Source organism: Carassius gibelio, chromosome A3 (assembly GCF_023724105.1).
Source record: "Carassius gibelio isolate Cgi1373 ecotype wild population from Czech Republic chromosome A3, carGib1.2-hapl.c, whole genome shotgun sequence".
NCBI lineage: Eukaryota > Metazoa > Chordata > Actinopteri > Cypriniformes > Cyprinidae > Carassius > Carassius gibelio.
In genome coordinates, this window is record NC_068373.1 from 34,023,127 (window position 1) to 34,041,839 (window position 18,713).

Genomic DNA, 18,713 nt, shown 5'->3' on the forward strand with positions numbered 1-18,713 from the left:
TGCAAATGTGTATATGCACATATGGAGGCATAAGAACAACTGGACAAATTGTAGAGAATACATATTAATTATTCATTTATTTTCTTTCAATATAAAGAACAGGTTGAATCACTTTTTCCAATGAGCTTTTTTCTTTTTTTACAAAAGCTTTATGTATGATACATATCCCAGTTACACATAAATAAGTATATATATATGAAGCAAACAGACAGCTAAGTAAACCACATCATGTTCTGATTTAAATAAATATAAGTATTGGCACGACTACAGAGGAGACATGGTTGAGAACTTCTCATTATTGCATAATTCTCCTATTCAAAAGACAACATTGCAGTCAGGCACAGAGATCAATTTCTGGTGGCATGCATTGTCCTGGCATAAAATAAATACATTCTTTGGGAAAGATGGATTGCCCCCAAAACTTAAGAACTGAAAGTATCAGAAGCTTTCTGATAGATATAACTTAAAACACCAACATGACATGACATGCTCTCTCCTACAAAGTGCAGTAACTGTCAGAATATAGATTAGATGCATCAGAATTACTGGACTACACTGTAAAATCTGCCCTTACTGCTTCCACAGATAAGAAATTTTAATCAAATGTGCCAAAATATGGTTTGATATTTTGTACTTAATAATAATGTAAAATGTATTTTGAGTTGAAAACCACCGTAACATATGCATGATCTCTGTCATATAACAAAACACTGAATATGAAATGTGCAGAAAAACAGTATCTTTCAAATGCCGTTTATGTATATACCTGGAGTCTGTGATCAACAGTTTGGTTTTGACATTGTTAACGTTCCTGAAACATTTTGATCCAAGGCCTTTTTAAAATCATGTCTTTATTGCACTCTTTTCTTGTCCTCTTACTTCTCACTGGCTTTCTCTGTTGTTTTCCTCATCTCTTCTCGTCTCCTTGTATGAAGTAGGGGTTTTCTTGACCCGTCAGATAAGAGTACCGTGTGGGGTTTATGTCCTTAAAGGTCCTCATGCCATCTGTTCTGAGGTCATACGAGCCCGACTGCAGAAGAAACAAGTCCATATTAGACACATAGAGGTTAACACAACCCAGAACCCTTCATTCTCTCAGCACATCACTTCTTATACCAGCATGCAGGAAAATCATAATTACCTGCTTAAAAATTCATGCAAAGCTTACGATGGCATGCAAACAGGTCAAACCAGACATCAAAATCAAGATTTCATCCCAAACGTAACAGTAATTCACTTCAGAGTCACACAGTATATAGCGTTGGGAAATAATGATGCCAGTCACAAAGAGAAAAGAGGAAATGAAAGGAAAATAAAGGAATATTCTTTCCAGGTTAAATACGTGGGTGATCACGAAGGTGATTTTGGTGGTACATTCATTATTTTGGTGATGTTAATGCTGCAGAAGGTACTCGCTTACACTTTTAAGTTGTGTTTAACCCAGAATATTCCTTTACATGAAAGAACTTGGACACTAAAGTCCCTTTAAGGCAAGTCAGTTTACTTGGCAGCCATATTTGTAACACAGATTTCAACCATACAAGCCGTGAAAGACCATGATTTATGTCAATGTTTGTTGAAATACATTTCAATAACGAACATTAAAAGTTTGGGGTCTGGTAGTTGTTTTAATGGTCTCATATGTTAACCAATGCTGCATTTATTTGATACAGTAAAAATAGTTATATCACTAAATATTATTAGTTTAAAATGTAATTTATTCCTGTGATGGCAGAGCTGAATCTTTAGTGGCTATGTTTACTTGGACACTTTTTGTTTCAATCAGAATAAAATCTGACTGAAGAATCCAAACATAGTGTTTACATGAACATTACATAAAGTGATTGGGTTGATGTGCACCGTTTATATCACAAGCTTCAGTATTGTATTTGTTCTTTTGACATGAGCACAGATATACAGAGAATTCCTGCCGTTTGCACATACTATTCTCCTGTCATTGCTTTCTTTCTTTGTTTTAAAGACTAGAGATGTTCCGATACCCTTTTTCTCTTCCCGATACCGATTCCGATACCTGGGCTCAGGGTATCGGCCGATACCGAGTACTGATCCGATACCTGGGTGTATATCTGTATATACAGCTGTATATACTACTAGCCCTGTGTAAATTGCTAGAATTTTTTTATGGTGTGCTTCAGACAGATCCCTCAATAAAACATGAACAAATACATGGTGAACTACTGTATTTATTACAGTATTTTTATTATCTAACATGAATTTGACAGTATTATTTATTTTCTTATGCAAAAAAGAACTTCAAATGCAGCCAAAAATCTAACACCGCAAACTAAAAAAGGTATTTAAGTTTTACAATATAACTGTATAAAAAAACTGCAACAAATAAGTCTAGGAATATAAAAAAAGATCTATTAATCAGATAATCTCTAACAAGTAAAAAACAAGTAAAAAACAAGCAACCATCTAGGCATAATTATTATTATTATAGAGATGTATTATTATTACTGTAGGCTACAACAGTAGCTTTATATATTGTCAATTTACTCATGTAAACCAAACATTTATTTTAATGGGCTGCCATGAAGATCTTTGAGTGTCTGTGTTTATGATATGACAGTATTCTCAAATGAAACGGTAAATTCTCATGAAGTGACGGTTTATGCGTTCGTGTCCTCATGACACACAGCAGAGACTACAAAACAGCGAGCTCTCGCGCATCTGTGCCAGTCACCCACAGAGATGTAGATTTTGCGGGAGTAATATTTAAATAGTATTTTGCAGTTTAATATTCACAGACACTAGTATATATTCGGCTACTGTCTGGAGCCCTGCGTTTTGACTTACACGGAAGCGACTGAACGCAGTTGCCGGTACTGAATATACTCGAGAGTCTGTAACTACCGGTACTACAGAGACATACTGCTAACCACTGATCTATAATATAGTAGCGGCTTCACTGTCTTTTGGCAGTTTAGAATGTGATGAGTGATCCAGTCATATATAGATCAGGGCTGCTAACGCGTTTTCATTTCTTCTTCGCTGCTCTAAACAGGGGTTGCTTGTGGCAACACAGCACAACTTCCTGTGTTTTCAATGCATTTTGAGCAGCGAAGAAGAACCGTGCAGCGGTTAGGCAAAGCTTGCGGTCATAACTAGGTCTTTTTTAAGAAAATGGTATCGGATCGGTATATGGGTTCATGTACTCGCCGATGCCGATGCCAGAATTTGTTGTGGTATCGGAGATATTTCCGATACTAGTATCGGAATCGGAACAACTCTATTAAAGACTAGACTTAATATTTATCTAATTAGAACTTACTAATTAGGGGATGATGAGCATTTCTATGTCATTGCATACACACAGTACTTTTCAGTATCGGTTTTCAATCTGATCAAGTTTTAACATGTGTTCTCTCGATCAGATTAGAAAAGGTCTACACTGATTTTCATTCAGATCGAGCTCAATTGAACCTATAACGCCGTTTATCAGCCCTATTTCTAATGGATTATTGAGGTGCATATATAGTAGTCAACATTTGAACATCTTGAACTCTTTTTTTTGTCCACTTCAAAGGTTGACTACTGTATACGTAGCTGTCACATGATCCTTCAGAAATCATTCTAATATGCTCATTTGCTGTTCAAGAAACATTTCTTAGTATTATCAATGTTAAAAACAATTGTTCTACTTAATATTTTTTTGTAGAAAATGATTATTTTTTTTCAGGATTCTTTGACAAATAGATAAAAATAACAGCATTTATTTAAGATGTATATTTTGACAGGGCTTCCATTCCTACAGCCATCATGTTGAGTGCTTCAATTCAATTGGCCTTTTTAAGTTTAAGGTGGAACCACGGCCAGTATGTTATGCATTCATATACATATCAGTGGACTGTCTTTGTCTTTTACAGTCCCTGACGATGCACCAGGACACACCAGGAGTCGGTGACTTACCTTTCCTCCAATCTTCTACAGTCATTGTGTTTGGAGTGAGGAGAAATCAAGCCCATATACGGGATACCACAAACACAACAAAGTGACCACAAATACGTGCACAAACACACACACACACACACAAAGAGGTTTGTTTATGAGCAAACCAATCACAAAACTTGTACATCCATTATGATAAAATTATGATTTCAAACATTAAAGTTATTAAATCTGTAGTACTTTGTACTACTGTTAGCTTTCTGCTAACCACAAAAGCAGTTGTTTCATTAATGCAATAGACTTCCTTAATATGTGGCCTTGTCATGACTACAACTGCTCATAATGGACTTCAGTCATTCAGTCAAGTAATTCATCAGAGAAAATTAGAATAATCCAATCGTTGGATCAATTAGGAGTATTGTAGTTCAGTTTGGCAAGCAGAGTAAATTTGGAAATGGACAAGGGTTTGATTGAACAATATATTTAGTATTTGTTAGTGGTGGCAGATGATACTATTGTTAGTGTAAATATGAGATACATGCAGGATTAATGGAAGAATTTTTTGTAACTTACAGTGGGGCAATTCTTAGAATGATATAAAAAAAAGAGGTATAATTATTAGTAATATATAATATATTATATGCCATATAGTATATAAATAATATAATTTTAGACTACTGCAAATGTTGGGGGGTCAGTTAGATTTTTAATGGTTTTTGAAAAAACTCTTGTTTACCATTTATTTGATGATAAAATACAGTAAAAAAATATTGTGAAAAAAATACAATTTAAAATAACTTTATATTTAAAAGTTTAATTTATTGATGACAAATTTGAATTTTCAATCTTTAGTGTCAATTTATCTAATATGCTGATTTGTTGCTAATAAACTTTTGTTATCAAGGTTGAAAACAGTTGGAACTTGACCCCAGATTGAACAGTAGTGCTTATGCATCCTTAAAGTATCTTACAGTAACTTAATTTTACAATAATTTATTATTCAGTGAAAAAGGTCCACAAATAAGCTAGTCTTTGAATTGATACAAACCCCACTGTAAGTTAAAGATAAGTGTGACTGCTCTAAGAATCAAATGGTTTAACTGGTTTATAGTTTATTTGTGAAGTTTTGAACGGAAGGAGACACTCACCAATCCATTACTGTGGCCTTTCCTGCTTGGCCCTTCAGCCATCTCTAGACTGTTGCCAGTGGCATCAGTGCTGGAATTAGATGTCAGAGTGACACGAGGAATATGGGTGACGTTCTGAGAGGGCCATGTGGCCTGGAACTCCTCGGCAGGGTACGGAGTGCTGTAATAATTGCTGTTTGATGACTTCTTGCTGTGAAATAAGTAATAAACACACAAATTGGAAAATGTTCATCTCTAAACAATCATAAAAGACTTGCATAGAGACACTGAAATGCACGCCCTATACTTGACCTGATCATAAACACTCACCCACGAGTCACACAGATGTAGATTAGAACTGCCAAAATCACAATGAGTAGAATTCCTCCTAACACACACGCCACCACCACTAGAGCCAACAAAGAGGCTATGCAGAGAGACAAGCTCATTAGACATTACACATATACACACTTAATTACTTTAATGTTTAAAAATGAGGAAATACAGTAATAATAATATCTTACAGTCATCACAGTTGAATCCAGAATAGCCAAATGGACATCTGTTTAAAAAGAAAAAGGACATAAACATGCTGAAACAGTGATGTGGCTGTTGTAATATTGCCTTGACACAAGGGGGCAGTAGTTTCTATAACAAACATACTGATGATACACTCAACTATTGAAAAGAGCAGTTTAGTTTGTAACAAGGAAGACATTTAGTATCCCTGAACTATCTTCTTTGAGGTATGAATATGGTTCACATTACTGGAACAGATAAATTACACAACTACCTTGTTTTAATCAAATGAAAACCTCTATTTTAAGGCCTTCGAGGTTAGCCTACAAATGGACGCCATCACTGAAAATCTCTTTTATTTAAACACTGTAATTTTTTATCCTGTTGAACAAACATAAAACAGTTTTTATTGTAGTTTAAGAGATGATGTGTAAGAGAGTGCGTTTATTAAGAACAAAGAAATGAAATGGTACTCACCTAACACACTCGTTCTCTTGCGCTTTGTAGCCACTAGGGCAAACTGTGAAAAGAGTAGAGAGTTAATAGACTGAGTCATAGAAAGACGCTGAAGCAGACAGAAAAACAATGAACTAAACTATGGATCAGTTTAAATTCGCCATAAAATCTGCCAAACACACTTCTTTCTGGCAATGAAACTATATTACTTTTGTTTATCCTTTTATTTATTTATTTATTATATTTGTTTTATTCATTCTTCGTGTGTTTAATGTTTAGTGAGTGTACTGTATTATCTCAGCTGACCAGGATTCATTTGTCTGTTACCATGGATAAAACCACAGCAAACTCAAAGGTCACGGATGATTATGATATGCATACACAAACACAGATGGTACTCTACAGAAATCGAGTAATAAAGACACATGCTCACCTCTACAGCTTCTGGTCTGGTATTGGCTAGATACATGGCCAGGTTTACAGGAACAAACAGGGGTCCCATCTTTGGCCTCACACGTTGTAGTGTTAGTATCACAAGGAGGAGGAACTTGCGCACACAGGTCGGTAGCTATAAAAAAGAGACAGGGAGACAGACAACATATTAGTGGCTAGTTGTTTAGATAGATGTATGATGGAAAGTCTCTCTTTGGTCCTTTTACCTTCACTGGTTAAATTTAAATGGTGCTACAATATAACAAATCAATTTCTAAATATATAAATATTCAGTTTAGTCTCTAAATTAATATAAAGTCATAAAATGCGACATGAATTATAACTATAACAAATGCAAATCAATTCAAAATAAATGAAATTGTTTAGCAATAATTTGTTTTAGATGAATAGCATGTGTGGCATAGTGTTCATATCAGCATCTTGAAAAGTATATTATGTAGAAAACTCCAGTACATTTTAGAGATATAGAAAAACAATCTTTTATGTGTTCTAAACTATTCAAAATTCCAAAACATGGCCAGAGTCATGGCTAAACATCTCTAAACACTCCATGTTTGTGCACTGGCACTGTATTTTATTCTTATTTGAGGGAAAACTATTTTTGCAGTTTAATACAACTGCAAAGAGAAGCTGCTTTAACAATCTTTGTGGAAATTAACTTTACATTTTCTACCCGCTGTTGATGTTAACATTCTGAAGGTAATTTGTTGCCTAAACGGGAATTAATGTTTAGAATGTTTGTCAAGTAATGTAAATAAATAATGATTTAAAGTGAAAATTGTTTTATACAATTATGTGAAAGCAGTTTATTTGTGGAACCAGTACAATGCATTGTATAGTTTTCTTTATAGACATGCAGTAAAACACCTATTTCTCTCTGTTCATATCACATCTTAAATAGTACATATTTTCAAGCCACTCACCAGCGTATTCAGCATTAGCAAGAATGCCACAGTTGGTCACTTTACAATCACTTATAGCAGTATTCATGGCAGATATAACCGATTCCTGTGTGACTGGAGAATTGGGCTCAAAAAAACTGTTTACTGAGGCCACTATACTGCCAGACCTGGACATATTTACAAAGGGATTAGTAATTTGCAAATATGATACATGTAAGAGCTGTGGTTAAGAACTGTTTTTCAAAGGTTCACTTACATCAGTTTAATTACTATGCTGTTAATGTAGTTTGGCTGGTTATGCAGAGCTTCATTTACCTATGGCAAAAGGGAGGAAAGAGTGATTATTTAGGCTCACTGAGAGAATGAAGGATATCCAGCATATAGTTTTTTTTTTTGTTTGTTTTTTTATTACTTTGACAGTCCAAAGATTTATTGTCATGACAATTAAACTAAAACAGTCTGTACTACCAAAGCAATCTAGAGTAATATTTCAAATTTATTTCAAAGTTGAATATAGTATCTAAGAACACACACACACGATTTACATAACTTTATCCAAATTTGTATTAAAATCTTTATTTTGAGTTATTAAATAAATTATTAATTCCATAGTACTAGGGTGACCATATGCACCGTTCATACGGGACACGTCCCAGCCAGAATTTTAATAATGCCTTAAACATCCAGAGCAGCTTGACCAATAACATGCAGGTATTGTACATAGTCGACCAATCGTGGGGCTGCGTGTGAGAAGGTGAGATCTAGAGGGAACAATCAAAGCTATGCAAATATGCGCACGTGTTTGTTCGTTCGATTGACTTGAAGAGTCGCTGCGCACAAATCCAAAAAGAACAAAAACGAAGTGCACCACAATCCTTCAAGTCAAACGAACGAACATGCATGTAAAAGCGATTCAAAAGCATAAGGAGCCGTCTGCTCTGCTCTTTATAGCTCTCATGAATGTATCACAACGATCAAATGTACCTGCACAGTACAAATAGCCAAAACCTGGATATTTTAGGCAATATTAAAATCCTGGCTGGGACGTGTCCCGTATGAACGGAGCATATGGTCACCCTACATAGTACTAACTGCACATGTAATGGAAATAAATCAGTGTACAGAAGTAAACAAGTGAAATGGTAAAGTTGAAAGTTTGTGACCTACCGCAGCAATTATCTCTTTAGCAGTTTCCTGGAATTCAGGTGATTTGGGATCATTCATAGCATCTACAAAAGTGCGGTTCACTCGAAGTGAACTAGTGAAGGTTTTAGCTGGAAATAAACACAGAATGTGAGGCGGGGGTGTTAAAGTGATTGTCTTTTTAGATTTTTTCCTACAAAGATTCTTCCCGATAATTACTATAATCATATAATTATATACTAATTAAATATAGAAGGATTTTTGTAATGTCCCATGGCCCAGTGTAAGAAAAAGTATAAGTGGGCAGAGGCTTGGCATCAGATACTTACTTTCAACACAGGCGTTATTTAAAGGAATAGATCCTGTCACGCACTGACAGGTGGAGTTCACACAGACACTCAGCGGTGGGCAGGGCACCGCAGGACAGGTAGCTGAAAGAAGAAAAACAATAGATGTCATGTCACTTATTAAATGCAGTTGTGAACTCTGAATTACTCAATTCAGCAATGCACAATCATGCAACTCATTCATTCAAACACACCTGGTGTGGTTGTAGTGTTAGTTGGGTTAGTGGTAGAGACAGTGGGTCCAGTTGTTGAGTTGGTTATGGGTGTAGTAGCATTTCCTGGTGTAGACTGAGGTGGTCGGGTAGCATTCTCTGTTGTAGTGTTTCCTGGTGTAGTTATGGATGGTGTGGTAGCATTTACTGTTGCATTGTTCCCTGGTGTAGTTTGAGGTTGTGAAGTAGCATTTACTGGAGTAGTGATGGATGGTGTGGAAACATTTACAGTTGCATTGTTCCCTGGTGTAGTAGGGGGTGGTGTAGTAGCATTTACTGGAGTAGTGATGGGTGGTGTACTAGCATTTGCTGTTGTAGACATGGGTGGTGTGGTGGCATTCACTGTTGCATTGTTCCCTGATGTAGTTAGGGGTAGCAAGGTAGACTTTACTGGAGTAGTGATGGGTGGTGTAGTGGCATTTACTGTTGTTGTTTCATTATTCCCTGGTGTAGTCATGGGTGGTGTGGTAGCATTAACTGTTGTGCTATTAACTGATGTAGTTAGAAGTGGTGTAGTAACATTTACAGGTGTGGTCATAGGTGGTATGGTTGTGTTTACTGTTGCATTGTTTCCTGGTGTAGTTGAAGGTGGTGTTGTAGCATTTACTGTTGTAGGAATGGGTGGTGTGGTACCATTTACTGTTGCATTGTTCCCTGGTGTAGTCATAGGTGGTATGGTTGCGTTTACTGTTGCATTGTTTCCTGGTGTAGTTAAAGGTGGCGCAGTAGCATTTACTTGTGTGGTCATGGGTGGTGTGGTAGCATTTACTGTTGCATTGTTCCCTGGTGTAGTCATAGGTGGTATGGTTGCGTTTACTGTTGCATTGTTTCCTGGTGTAGTTAAAGGGGGCGCAGTAGCATTTACTCGTGTGGTCATGGGTGGTGTGGTAGCATTTACTGTTGCATTGGTCCCTGGTGTAGTCATGGGTGGTTTAGTAGCATTTACTGTTGTATTATTCTCTGGTGTAGTCATGGGTGGTGTAGTAGCATTTACTGTTGTATTATTCTCTGATGTAGTCATGGGTGGGGTAGTAACATTTACTGTTGCATTATTGCCAGGTGTAGTTATTGGTGGAGTGGTATTGCTTACTGTTGCATTATTCTCTGGTGTAGTAATGGGTGGTGTGGTACCATTTACTGTTGCATTATTCCCTTGTGTAGTTAAATGTGGTGCAGTCGCATTAACAGGTGAGGTCATGGGTTGTGTGGTAGCATTTACTGTTGCATCGTTTCCTGTTGTAGTCATGGGTGGTGTGGTAGCGTTTACTGTTGCATTATTCTCTAATGTAGTTAAAGGTGGTTTAGTAGCATTTACTGGTGTAGTCATGGGTGTTGTGGTAACGTTTACTGTTGCATTATTCTCTAGTGTAGTTATGGGTGGTGTAGTACCATTTACTGTTGAGCTATTACCTGGTGTAATTGAAGGTGGTATAGTAGCATTTACTGGTGTAGTCATGGGTGGTGTAGTAACATTTACTGTTGCATTATTCTCTGGTGTAATAGCATTTAGTGGGGTAGTCATGGGTGTTGTGGTAACGTTTACTGTTGCATTATTCTCTGGTGTAGTTATGGGTGGCGTGGTACCATTTACTGTTGCATTATTCCCTTGTGTAGTTAAAGGTGGTATACTAGCATTTACTGGTGTAGTCATGGGTGGTGTGGTTACATTTACTGTTGCATTATCCCCAGGTGTAGTTATTGGTGGAGTGTTATTGCTTACTGTTACATTATTCTCTGGTGTAATTAAAGGTGGTATAGTAGCATTTACTGGTGTAGTCATGGGTGGTGTGGTAACATTTACTGTTGCATTATTCCCAGGTGTAGTTATTGGTGGAGTGGTATTGCTTACTGTTACATTATTCTCTGGTGTAGTAATGGGTGGTGTGGTGCCATTTACTGTTGCATTATTCCCTTGTGTAGTTAAAGGTGGTGCAGTAGCATTTACTGGTGACGTCATGGGTTGTGTGGTAGCATTTACTGTTGCATTTTTCCCTGGTGTAGTCACGGGTGGTGTAGTAGCATTTACTGTTGCATTATTCTCTGGTGTAGTAAAAGGTTGTATAGTAGCATTTACTGGTGTAGTCATGGGTGTTGTGGTAACGTTTACTGTTGAATTATTCTCGAGTGTAGTTATGGGTGGTGTGGTACCATTTACTGTTGCATTATTCCCAGGTGTAGTTAAAGGTGGAATACTAGCATTTACTGGTGTTGTCATGAGTGGTGTGGTAACATTTACTGTTGCATTATTCCCAGGTGTAGTTATTGGTGGAGTGGTATTGCTCACTGTTGCATTATTCACTGGTGTAGTAATGGGTGGTGTGGTACCATTTACTGTTGCATTATTCCCTTGTGTAGTTAAAGGTGGTGCAGTAGCATTTACTGGTGATGTCATGGGTTGTGTGGTAGCATTTACTGTTGCATTATTGTCTGGTGTAGTAAAAGGTTGTATAGTAGCATTTACTGGCGTATTCATGGGTGTTGTGGTAATGTTTACTGTTGCATTATTCTCAAGTGTAGTTATGGGTGGTGTGGTACCATTTACTGTTGCATTATTCCCTGGTGTAGTTAAAGGTAGAATACTAGCATTTACTGGTGTAGTCATGGGTGGTGTGGTAACATTTACTGTTGCATTATTCCCAGGTGTAGTTATTGGTGGAGTGGTATTGCTTACTGTTACATTATTCTCTGGTGTAGTAATGGGTGGTGTGGTACCATTTACTGTTGCATTATTCCCTTGTGTAGTTAAAGGTGGTCCAGTAGCATTTACTGGTGATGTCATGGGTTGTGTGGTAGCATTTACTGTTGCATTATTCTCTGGTGTAGTAAAAGGTTGTATAGTAGCATTTACTGGCGTAGTCATGGGTGTTGTGGTAACGTTTACTGTTGCATTATTCTCAGGTGTAGTTATGGGTGGTGTGGTATCATTTACTGTTGCATTATTACCTGGTGTAGTTAAAGGTGGTATAGTAGCATTTATTGGTGTAGTCATGGGTGGTGTGGTACCATTTACTGTAGCATTATTCCATGGTGTAGTTAAAGGTGATATAGTAGCATTTACTGGTGTAGTCATATGTGGTGTGGTAACGTTTACTGTTGCATTATTCCCAGGTGTAGTTATTGGTGCAATGGTAATGCTTACTGTTGCATTGTTCCCTGGTGTAGTTATAGATGGTGTAGTAGCATTTACTGGTGCAGTTATGGATGGTGTGGTAATGTTTACTGTTGCATTATTTCCTGGTGTAGTCATGGGTGGTGTAGTAGTGTTTACTGTTACATTATTTTCTTCTGTAGTTATGGGTGGTGTGGTAGCGTTTACTGTTGCATTGTTCCTGGGTGTAGTTAGAGGTGGTCTAGTTGCATTCATTGGTGTAGTTATGGGTGGTGTTGTACTGTCTACTGTTGCATTATTTCCTGTTGTAGTCATGGGTGGTGTAGTAGTGTTTACTGTTGCATTATTTTCTTGTGTAGTTGTGGGTGGTGTGGTAGTGTTTACTATTGCATTATTCCCTGTTGTAGTTGGAGGTGGTGCAGTTGCATTTACTGGTGTAGTCAGGGGTGGTATGGTAGCATTCACTGTTGCATTATTTCCTGGTGTATTTTGATTTGAAATATATGTGGTTAAGGGTGGAGCTGTGGCAAGGTTTGCTGTTGTAGCATTACCTGGTGTATTCTGCGTTGTATTTGTGACATTGATTGGTGTTATAATTGGTGAAGTTGTGCTGTTGCCTGGTGTGCTAATGGGAGGAGTAGTGTCATTGCTTATTGTAGTTTGGAGTGGGGTTGTGCTGTTGCCTGCCTCCGGTAAAGAACCAGTTGTGGCATTGTCTGTGGAAGTTACAGGATGGTTCGTAGCATTCTCTGGTGTAGGCACAAGTGGACTTGTCGTGCTGGGTGCTGCTGTTGTTACAGGCGCAGGTGAAGCTGTGGCATTTCCTGGTGTAATCGCTGATGAACTGGTAGCATTTTCTGGTACAACTGTAGATAAGCTTGTCACGTTGCCTTGAGTAGATGAAGGTGGAGATGGGACATTACTAGCATCATGCGTTGACAGCAGTGGGGTTGTGGCATTGTTTGCAAATGATGTAGTTGTATTCTCAGATGGAATGCTTGTTACTGCTGTCGTCGACCACAGATGCATAATCAGAAACAGAAAAAAAGATGATTGCATAAAGATTTGAGAAGCAACTTAAAATGAAAATTTTTTATCTGAGCATGTGTCACAGTCATTATACGTATATATATATATATATTCACATAGTCATTATATATTAAGATGTTTATTCTGTGTCAGCCTGCAAAGTTTTTTAGTTGTTTGTCTATGCAAGTATGCTAGATGGATGTCTTCGTCTATTTAGTTGCTTCTTGCAGTTTCCTTGTTTTAATTGTTTAAAACATGACTAGAGATACCTTTGTTCTGCTCAGGCGTGCCGCTGCCCGCCTGATTATTTGGTCTGAAGAGTCTCAAGTCATAGAAGTTTGCAATTATATACCATTCATGCTAGACATACTTAAGTCTATGGGTATGTATGTATATGTATATGTATCTATATATAAGAAGCAGTTTTTGTGCTACCCAGCCATTGGATTAGATGGCTGGGTAAATTTCACTGACCGCTAAAACCAAAGTGAAAGTGACGTCTACAATCCCTTCCGGTACTGTCTCGAATCCGCAACCTTTGGGTTACAATTCCATTAAGCCACAACTGCCCCACAAACAATACACCCAGTACTAATCTAACCTCCATCTGTGGACATGATACTTTGGTATTATGCATATAATGTATTTAATAGACTGGTGTTGCCAACAAAGTATGCGTCCAACTTTTGTTCTGGAATATGGTTGCAAAACAACCCAAATAGTTTTGTTTATTTGTTTGTTAATCCTATATTCTCGTTTGTTTGTTTTTTTTTGTTTTTTGTTTTTTGTTTTTGTGTATAGCATGCTATTTGTAACATATTTGGTATTACTATGGAAATGAGCATGTGAGAGTGAACAAATAGCATGTGAGAAAGAACAAATATCTGAATTAAATAAGATAAATAAAAATGGCCAGTGTGTCAAAACAAAAGGTCTTTAAACTTTATTCTTCAACTAAAGTGTGCTAATATTTATCGGAGTGTCTATTCTCTGCCTTGTTGGCAGAGGTTATTTATACTAACTCCGCCCACCACTGTGTATGAGCTAGACAACATTACAATAGACTCCCATCAAATAGCAGTACTGGTGGCGCAGAAAGATAAAAATAATCTATATATAATATGTATAATAGCTGCTCCTCTAAAATTCTCAAAGCCCAACTGTACTTCATAAAACACACAAAAGACAGTAGAACAACAAGAGAAAGTATCCAGTTATAAAATAAGCAATCGCACATTGTCTGATATGGTAACTTCATCTGTATATACAATCTTGGAACACAAGTTTCAATCTTCATTCAGTTCCTGTAAGTCTGTCTCATGTAATCCAATCAGGCACACCCAGTTACTAATTCAGTAGTCAATCAAGTACTATTTACTGTCAAACACAAAAACTGCACAAAACATGCATGGCATCCTGTTAGTAATTCCATTAGCTTTCAAGAACAAACAGTCATTATGGGGCGAAGGACACCTGCAGTTATATTCTGCTTGTCTTATTACTTGAAAACCACACAAAAAGTCGTACAAATATTTATTTTGCTTTTAATGTCTCCCATGTTAGGAGACCTTGGTAAAGGAAAATCCAGTTTAATGGATACCTTTAGATGGAAAATACAATGGGCCATGTCTCAATGTTTTCAGCAAATAATAACACGTTCACATTCCCTGTGGATTTAAGGCAGCATTGCTTAAAAGTTGAGATCCACCAGACTCAGAGGCACTACATTCAAATGAGAAACATCTGTTTCCCTTCATAGTTGATCAGATTCTGAGGACAAAAAAAAGTGGAAGCATAATGGATATTCCCAAAAATTACATTATTTCAATTACCAAATACCAAAAAAGTATATGGTATCGACATAAATTGTGTGTGTGTGTGTGTACATTTTATGTAAAGAATACTACAGATATATACAGCTAAAAAAATACTGACTAATCCTGCATTTTGTATTAAACAATGACATTAATAGCACATCTTTTCTGTTTTCACAAGGGCAGTGTGTGACTTAGGGTGATTAGCCAGGAAACTAAGTCTGAATGAGAAATGAGGCTGTCTGGGTCAAAAAGCACATAAGACTTCTCTTATGACCAGAGCAGAGGTCAGGTCAGATGTGATCTCACTGGAATGTACTATGGTAATTGCATTTATTACAAACATATGATCTCTTATTATTAAATTATTTGAAGCTTTGCAATGACAAAAATATTTAATTCAATATTTAGTTAGCTAAGTCCTAACTGACGTCAATGGAAAAGTAAAGTCATACAATTTGATTTAAGAATCACTTTTTTATTATCAACAGGACTGTCAAACAAGTGATAAGAAATATTCAACAAAACAAGGAATAAATCAACAAATAATTGATAATCAACCTAAAATTTCAACATGTCACGTCTGATTTGCTCTAGATTTTAAATAATACAATAGATATTATCAGTTGCCAGTTGCATAACCTGTTGCCAGTTGCATAACCTGCTTAGACTAGTCTTAAAAAGTTATACATTTATTATTAATATTTTCTTCGAGACCAGTAGTAACTTTTTAAATTCAGTTACAGAAAGGTCTAATTTAAATAGGAAAGTATGACTGATTACCCCTTGTCAACTGTTATTTGGTCAAACTAGTTCTTAAGACGCCGTGTTAACGTAGTGTTTATATTACTTGCTCAATAAGGATTCTTATAAAATATCAAATAAGAGGTGAGGCATTAAAGCCAATAACTTCAGTTATTGTCAGTTTAAGTTAGTCAATTAATTAAGACTTCTAGCCTCCTGAGGGAACTCAGTGGATACATTTGTAAGGGTGGCCATAGAATTCAACTACACGCTCACAGTAAGCATTCATTCAGGTCAAAGGAAATCAAGTTGCTTCTTTTCTGTTACCAAAGTCACTGATGTCTCAACACCCTGTCCTCTACCCAAATTCCACTACTGCTATGCACAGTAAGCCTTCTATTTCTCAACTTACGTGTGTGTGTGTGTGTGTGTGTGGCAGGTATGAAATGACCTTGGAGCTTGTCTCACTCCCTCTCACACAGAAACACACCCACTAGATTTGTGATGTGGCAATAAGATTAAGTGTAATATGTGTTAGTTAATGTGTTGTAATTGTATCTGATATTTATGAAGCAATATTAAATATAACCCAATAATACATTTTTAGTCAGAACGTACATGTACACACTGAGGATTAGACAGTATAACAAAAACAAAATAAGATGGGTTATGTGTGTGTGGAGAGAGTGACATGTCGGGGTTGACATTCAGATCTGGAATGTCCTGAGGCTGGGAACTTCTGCAGTCGTGGCTCTCTGCTTCAAAGCAGCAAACTTGACGTCAGGAATCAAGAAAACCTAACAACTGCGCACCTCCCACAGAAAAACACACATGCACACCCACACTCACTATCATCCTGGTTCTCTAAAACACATGCAATCTTCTCATAACCCAACACAAAGACCATGTCTGACTTTCTCTGACACGCACTGATTGCCCTCATAGTTTAATTATCTCCTCCATTCACTCCATGACTCAATAAAAGTGCTTTGTTAAGTAAGAAAATATGCTTCATCCGAGTCAATAGACAAAGATGAGTTTTGGTTATCGGACAAACTGTTAAATACACTACACTTACAATTGTGGACAGCAGCTTCAGCTAAAACTATTTAAATATATATAATCATATCATGTTTAACGACAATGGAAAGAGAACTGACGTTTCTTTACACCTTTATCTTTTTACAGCAAGGGTGTGAGTAGAATAGTACGTCAGTCTACAAACACTATTATCTGATGTTTTAACGTATTGATTTTTTTATAACCATAAAAATATGTTTAAAAACGCCATTTAGTGATAGTTTAATTTCAAAAAGCACAAAAAAGATTATTAGTACCATTAGTAGCATGCTTTGTACATTTGTAGTTGTTGATGTTTGAGCCTTAGATAGCTTCTCTTTGCAATAAAAGCTAGATAAATTTGACCTGTCATGTTCAAACTTACTTTATCTGTCATTTACTTTGACATACAAGAATGGTTTTTGCATATGAAAATTCATGCGCATCTTCCAATCGCAGGCAGCTGTTTATCATGTTTAATTACATGCTGACATAACCAAAATAGTTTACAGTTCCCTAAAGAGAAGACACATTTCTGATCTACAATACTTTTGGACAAGCAGTTGTAAAAGGTCACTGAAACTTCCATGTGTTCTGTATTTAGTTACCGTTCCTCACAAATATTGTTACATAGGCCTACTCAGTCGTGACATTATTGTTCCTCTATCTCTTTTTTGTTTAAAGATATGTTATTGGGAATATACATACGATTATTCAGTATGCAAAAGTACTTAGAATATCAGAAAATTCTTTTTTTTTTTTTTTTTACAGTTAGCCAAAAAAACTACAAGAAAACAAAATACAAAGAACACAGCCCTATTATTAAATATAAAATAAATAATAAATTACTGGCTTCATCAAAAATGAAAATGAAAATAAAAAAATCTAAAAATAAAGCAAATTATAATAAAAAATAAATACTGTAATATTACTATCTACTCAAAGTATATAAACAATACAAAATTAACCCTGACTGCAAATTTACCTAACAAGGACTTATAGAGCTGTGACATGAATTAAAATAATAATTAATATCTGATTCAATTTTAAGCAACATCATCACTATTGGTACTTGAACAAATCACTAACATTAAGTTAGGAACATGCTATAGCCATTAATGATAACTCAAATCCTATACACTAGCAACCACATAGCAACGTGATAACAAACCCATCCTGCTAACAAGCTAAGAAAGCCTTTTAAACCTCTTAGCAAACATCTTGGCAAACATTCACAACACCAAAACACTAGCAGGATTTTTTTTTTTGCATGAGCATGAAGCACTCAATTTTTTTTTTAGCATCTAGTTATAGCATTTTTGGTTTACATAGCACTTGAGCTAAATTATGGTTTTAAATAATAATGAACCACCATTTTTTTTTTCTTAACAACACTTCTTTTTCCGGCGATGTGTAGACACAACAAGCCAATTATTATAATGCCATCTACTCTCCCTTATTCTTTCTTACACAGGCTTACCAATCTCTAAATGACTCTAAGGTAACAGATGGTTCTCTGGAGAAGCACTTCTGCACTAGTACAACTAGACTCAGTCAGTCATATCCAATTAAAGCACAGTCGGCCTATACTACAGTAGTCCCATGCTGCAGAGCACAAGATCCAGGGCGTGTGGTTGGTTCCACATCTAGGGGTGGAGATTGGTAGGTTTAGGGGTGGAGATGGGTGGGTTTAGGGATCAGGGGGTGGAGACGGGTAGGTTTGGGTATATGTAATGTGGGAGGAGTTGGATCTGGATCCAACCACACCCCCTGGATATTGTGTTCTGCAGTGAGAACCATCTCCTTTACTTTCCAATTAAAGGGGCAGATTTACAACCTCTAATATAAAAAAGGAAGAAGAAGAGAAAGAGAGGAGAAGAAGAAACT

At 36.5% G+C, this 18,713-nt stretch overlaps 1 protein-coding gene and 1 long non-coding RNA gene across 3 annotated transcripts in view; one reads left to right on the plus strand and one right to left on the minus strand.

Moving 5' to 3' along the window:
• Positions 1-4,187, plus strand: part of LOC127956789 (uncharacterized) — a 12,213-nt gene extending 8,026 nt beyond the window's left edge. Inside the window, exon 3 of the long non-coding RNA XR_008153642.1 lies at positions 3,891-4,187. This is a non-coding gene — a long non-coding RNA (uncharacterized LOC127956789). The remainder of the gene's footprint in view (positions 1-3,890) is intronic.
• On the minus strand, positions 49-13,182 carry LOC127956759 (mucin-2-like). Of its 2 annotated transcripts, none has more exons than XR_008153634.1 (11): positions 9,054-13,182; positions 8,842-8,943; positions 8,537-8,643; positions 7,626-7,684; positions 7,391-7,536; positions 6,448-6,582; positions 6,036-6,078; positions 5,564-5,601; positions 5,370-5,466; positions 3,934-5,250; positions 49-1,030 (listed from the first exon to the last, which is right to left on the minus strand). XR_008153634.1 is itself a non-coding variant. In XM_052554944.1 (11 exons), exons 1-11 carry the CDS (start codon positions 12,493-12,495, stop codon positions 908-910), a joined length of 4,482 nt encoding a protein of 1,493 aa, XP_052410904.1. In that variant the 5' UTR covers positions 12,496-13,182; the 3' UTR covers positions 49-907. The 2 variants fall into 2 exon arrangements, 1 of the variants encoding a protein (XP_052410904.1); XM_052554944.1 differs by having other exon boundaries at positions 5,061-5,250.
• Positions 13,183-18,713: the final 5,531 nt, after the last annotated feature.